This window comes from Poecilia formosa, unplaced genomic scaffold (genome assembly GCF_000485575.1).
Source record: "Poecilia formosa unplaced genomic scaffold, Poecilia_formosa-5.1.2 Scaffold312, whole genome shotgun sequence".
Taxonomy (NCBI): Eukaryota; Metazoa; Chordata; class Actinopteri; order Cyprinodontiformes; family Poeciliidae; genus Poecilia; species Poecilia formosa.
Genome location: NW_006800251.1, coordinates 157,205 through 161,566, shown reverse-complemented (window position 1 = coordinate 161,566; position 4,362 = coordinate 157,205). Strand labels below are relative to the sequence as shown.

Genomic DNA, 4,362 nt, shown 5'->3' with positions numbered 1-4,362 from the left:
CAGAATCTTGTTACTTTGCAGAAAGGTTCTCCAAAGGTCCATTTAGCCGTTTTAAAGTAGTACACAATCATAAAGGGCCGAGTGAGCAAAAACAACAGGTTAGTTAATCCGAGGTTCAGAAAAAAGATGTTAATAATCCGAAGCTTCTTCCAGTTATTCACCAAGCACAACATTCCACAAGCATTCAGGATCAATCCGACAACAAATGTAAAGATGTAAAAAATAGGGAGGACATTGTTATTGGTGAGTAATTCCTCATCCAGTTTCGTACAGTTGTTTGTAGTCATTTTGCCTTCCAGAAACAAGTCCTATCTGTCCTTCTCGTCTGAGGCTCGGCTCACAAAATAAAGATAGCAAGTAAGAAAACAACCTAAATGGGTACCTCCTTGAACATGAGTTAAGCGGCAGACAAGCCCAACAGTCTTTCAGATGAAAGCAACATAATAGTACAGAAAATGCCTCAAGTCTAAGAGGGCGTTAACTTTGATTCCTAGAAAGTAGGTTTGGTTTCACAACTAAATCTGGCTTCCAGCCCAAAAGTGTAACATATAATCCTGCTTCCAGGTAACAGACAGCACATAAAAGAAAGACTGACACAAATCATTGAATGATAAGTTGTTTTCAGATATCTTAGGAAATCAGAATTTCTGATCAACTTCCTGCATTAGAATTTCCAGCTCAAAAGTCCAAGTAAAGGTGAAGAGTTTAATAATGTGTTTGTGTGCAGTCCTGACACCCTTTTTCTTATTAAATCAGTGTCACACAATGTACTTTAAAACTTCTTTTAACAAAAACTTAAGTTGTAATAAATAAAACTTGTTAGACCACAATGTATGGTACTATTTCAGAGCTGGATTTCAGCTTGAAACAGAAACTGAACATCTGTTCACAACGCTGCTGCAGCTGCCTGAACTAAGCACCCATGTAAACCAGCAGGTTAAGAGCACAGTTCAGGCTCACAATACTTTCAAGATGATGGGCTTTCAAGACTTCTTTATACCATGGGGCAATATATCTCCTTACCCAGAAGGAGAAATATGGCTTAGTGTGGGTTACTGAGCATATCATGCTGCTTCTACATAACCACCAGTACACAAAAGGAAGAAAAACAGGCACAAACCAATGAATGATGAATAGTTTTCAGATTCTTGAAAAGTTTCTGAGGTCTAAATCTGAGGAAAAACTGCAGCAACATTTAGAATTTAGAATTCCAGCTTAAAAATTCAAGATGGAATTTTTAAGTCATGTATTTGCACACGACTCCTCATTTTTTATTAATCAAAATAAGCTGTCATCTGTGAACACAATGTACTTTAAGACTTCTCTTAGGGAAGGTTGAGAGACTGAATCCTTTTCTTTCATAGAACAAGTCCAGACATGCCTAATATCTTGCAAAACATTGCTATGAAATGTGTTATCCACTGTTAAAGTGAACTTTAGGCCACAATTCCTGTCATTGTGTTTGGCACAAATTCAACACTGATATTCACCAGTAGAAACAACACTGTGATATGGGAATGACAGCATCATCAATTATTGTTATCTCTCTTCAAATGAAACTGAGATTTTTGTAGAGATTTCACTAAAATACTCAAGGCAAGTCTAGTTTGTATAGCTCATTCAGCCAAGAGGACAATTCAAAGTGCTTTACATGTCAGTNTCTTGATGACTTCCTGATTGTTACCCCTCGATCTTCTCCTCGTCACGGGCTAAGTGCTCTACCTAAAGTTTTCTCAGAGCTATCGGTCCCTGCACTTCTATAGAGTTCTTGGGCATCACTCTTGATTCTTCAGCCTTCCAAGCATCCTTACCATCTGAAAAAATGAATCAAATCACTCTACTGCTGTCGAACTTCCTACTCACTGACAGATGTTCTAAACAACAGCTGCTTTCTCTTCTCGGTCATCTGAATTACGCTATTTGCATCATTCCGCAGGGCAAATCCTTCATTTTTCGTTTTCTGTCAAAAGCAGTCAGCATCTCTTCTCTTCATGGTTCTCTCGTCCTCGATCATTCATGCAAAATGGAAATGTGTCTCTGGCATTTCCATTTTCTTTATTTTCTTTCATATTGGAACGGCATTTCTTTCTTTTATAACAACTTTCTCACTCACCCTGATGACATTCAACTTTACACAGTTGCAGCTCCTTCTATTGGTTTCAGCGGTTATTACAGAGTCAAGTGGGGTTTAAACTCCTACCTTGATCAAAAGCTCTGGAAAGAATAATAATTCCTCACAGGGAGTTGAGTGAAAGAAGGCGCCCGCAATCCGCGCTGAGGTAAACTTTAGACATCCAGCTGCAGCAGCACGCTAGGTAATGCATAGAGGCGATAATGGTGTGATTGGTCCAGATTTAAATGCATAAACTATAAACCTATCTTCTATAAACATATCTTTTAGGAATAAATCTGCTCTGCCAGTGAAACACTAAGAGCAAGAGAGACCCTTGCAATCCAGCTTAAAAAAACTTTTTTTTATTATTATTTTCCTAAAAACATAAACAAGAAAGGCTTAGCCTGGTGGTGGCGCTAGTAAAGCATAGCGGGCCACCAGGCCTATAATACACTGGGGGAAACCGTGCATTTTTATAAAAACATAATTTGAGAATTGCTTTTTGTCTTTACTCAGAATGTAATTGTCTTTTATTACATTTTATTATGAGTTTTATTATCACAATTTGACTATGACAAAAAAGAAGGAACAGAAGAAATATGCGAGAAGATAAATACTTTTCAAAATTCTATAATTTTGACCATGTGTAGATAGGAACAAAAATATAACAATGAATTCAATGAAATGTGTTAAAAAGGACTTTCATCCTTGTTATTGCAGTACAGCAGTGATAGTGAAACTGGTTTTGCTTAATTTCTTATGTAATTATCTCTAGCATCTAGTAGAAGAAAGCAACAAATTAGATGAATACAAAGCATAGTGAGCAAAAATTTCACTCGTTACATGGTCTGTAGAAAAAAAAACATGTCATAAAGCACTTTCAACTTCATTATCAGTGTGTGGTACTGGTTCAGAGCTGGATTTCAGCTTGGAACAGCAACTGAACATCTGCCAACATCGCTGCTGCAGCTGGCTGAACTGAGCACTCAGGTCCTCATTAAAATACATGTAAATCAGAGGATTAAGAGCACTATTCAGGCTCACAAGACCACGACTAACATGACGCGCAGTAAAGACTTCATCATACCATGTGGGGCAAGGTGGCTTCTTAAAACCCACATATTTGGCATACACGCTGAGATTCTTCAAGACAAGATAGGGCGTGTAACAAAGTGAGAAGAGAAGAATCAAAATAACCAACGGTTTTAGAATTTTTCGTTTCTGGTTCTTATTCATCAGTTTTGAGCGGCTGATGACAAGAGCCACATGTCCATAGCAGCCTGCAATGATGATGAAAGGTATGCAGAATCCAAAGATTGTCCAGATGAGGTTGTAGTCAAAGTATTCCTCAATGTGTTCTTTATCAGTGGCAGGAAGACATGTTTCATTGTTCCCTGATTGTTTGGGGTAGATTACGTCTGGAAGACTTCCAACACTCGCCAGAATCCACACCACCACAGAGATGACCACGTGAATCACAGTTAATTTCCCCATCACTTTTATTGGATGGACGATGGCCAGGTACCGGTACACACTGATACATGTGATGAATCCGATGCTGCCATATAAATTCAGTTTAAAGCAGAATCTTGTTACTTTGCAGAAAGGTTCTCCAAAGGTCCATTTAGCCGTTTTAAAGTAGTACACAATCATAAAGGGCCGAGTGAGCAAAAACAACAGGTTAGTTAATCCGAGGTTCAGAAAAAAGATGTTAATAATCCGAAGCTTCTTCCAGTTATTCACCAAGCACAACATTCCACAAGCATTCAGGATCAATCCAACAACAAATGTAAAGATGTAAAAAATAGGGAGGACATTGTTATTGGTGAGTAATTCCTCATCCAGTTTCGTACAGTTGTTTGTAGTCATTTTGCCTTCCAGAAACAAGTCCTATCTGTCCTTCTCGTCTGAGGCTCGGCTCACAAAATAAAGATAGCAAGTAAGAAAACAACCTAGATGGGTACCTCCTTGAACCCGAGTTAAGCGGCAGACAAGCCCAACAGTCTTTCAGATGAAAGCAACATAATAGTACAGAAAATGCCTCAAGCCTAAGAGGGCGTTAACTTTGATTCCTAGAAAGTAGGTTTGGTTTCACAACTAAATCTGGCTTCCAGCCCAAAAGTGTAACATATAATCCTGCTTCCAGGTAACAGACAGCACATAAAAGAAAGACTGACACAAATCATTGAATGATAAGTTGTTTTCAGATATCTTAGGAAATCAGAATTTCTGATCAACTTCCTGCATTA

General features: G+C 38.3%; 4 protein-coding genes and 1 long non-coding RNA gene across 6 annotated transcripts in view; 1 reads left to right on the top strand and 4 right to left on the bottom strand.

Annotated features, from left to right (window-relative positions):
• LOC103152486 (P2Y purinoceptor 1-like) overlaps window positions 1–309 on the bottom strand; it is a 10,505-nt gene extending 10,196 nt beyond the window's left edge. The window contains exon 1 of the mRNA XM_016661133.1: window positions 15–309. Within this exon, the coding sequence (XP_016516619.1) occupies window positions 15–287 (273 nt within the window). The 5' untranslated portion in view covers window positions 288–309. The remainder of the gene's footprint in view (window positions 1–14) is intronic.
• The window catches only part of LOC107833040 (uncharacterized), a 4,174-nt gene extending 3,834 nt beyond the window's left edge, over window positions 1–340 (top strand). Inside the window, exon 2 of the long non-coding RNA XR_001658749.1 lies at window positions 26–340. This is a non-coding gene — a long non-coding RNA (uncharacterized LOC107833040). The remainder of the gene's footprint in view (window positions 1–25) is intronic.
• The window catches only part of LOC103152487 (P2Y purinoceptor 1-like), a 10,804-nt gene extending 6,732 nt beyond the window's left edge, over window positions 1–4,072 (bottom strand). Inside the window, exon 1 of the mRNA XM_016661134.1 lies at window positions 2,980–4,072. Coding sequence (XP_016516620.1) covers window positions 2,981–3,982 — 1,002 coding nt within the window. The 5' untranslated portion in view covers window positions 3,983–4,072 and the 3' untranslated portion in view covers window position 2,980. The remainder of the gene's footprint in view (window positions 1–2,979) is intronic.
• Window positions 1–4,362, bottom strand: part of pfkfb1 (6-phosphofructo-2-kinase/fructose-2,6-biphosphatase 1) — a 137,739-nt gene that overhangs the window by 116,596 nt on the left and 16,781 nt on the right. The gene's annotated exons all lie outside the window — the stretch shown is intronic.
• Window positions 2,396–4,362, bottom strand: part of LOC103152484 (P2Y purinoceptor 1-like) — a 10,714-nt gene continuing 8,747 nt past the window's right edge. Inside the window, exon 3 of the mRNA XM_007572956.2 lies at window positions 2,396–2,409. The gene's annotated coding sequence lies outside the window, so the exon portion shown is untranslated. The remainder of the gene's footprint in view (window positions 2,410–4,362) is intronic.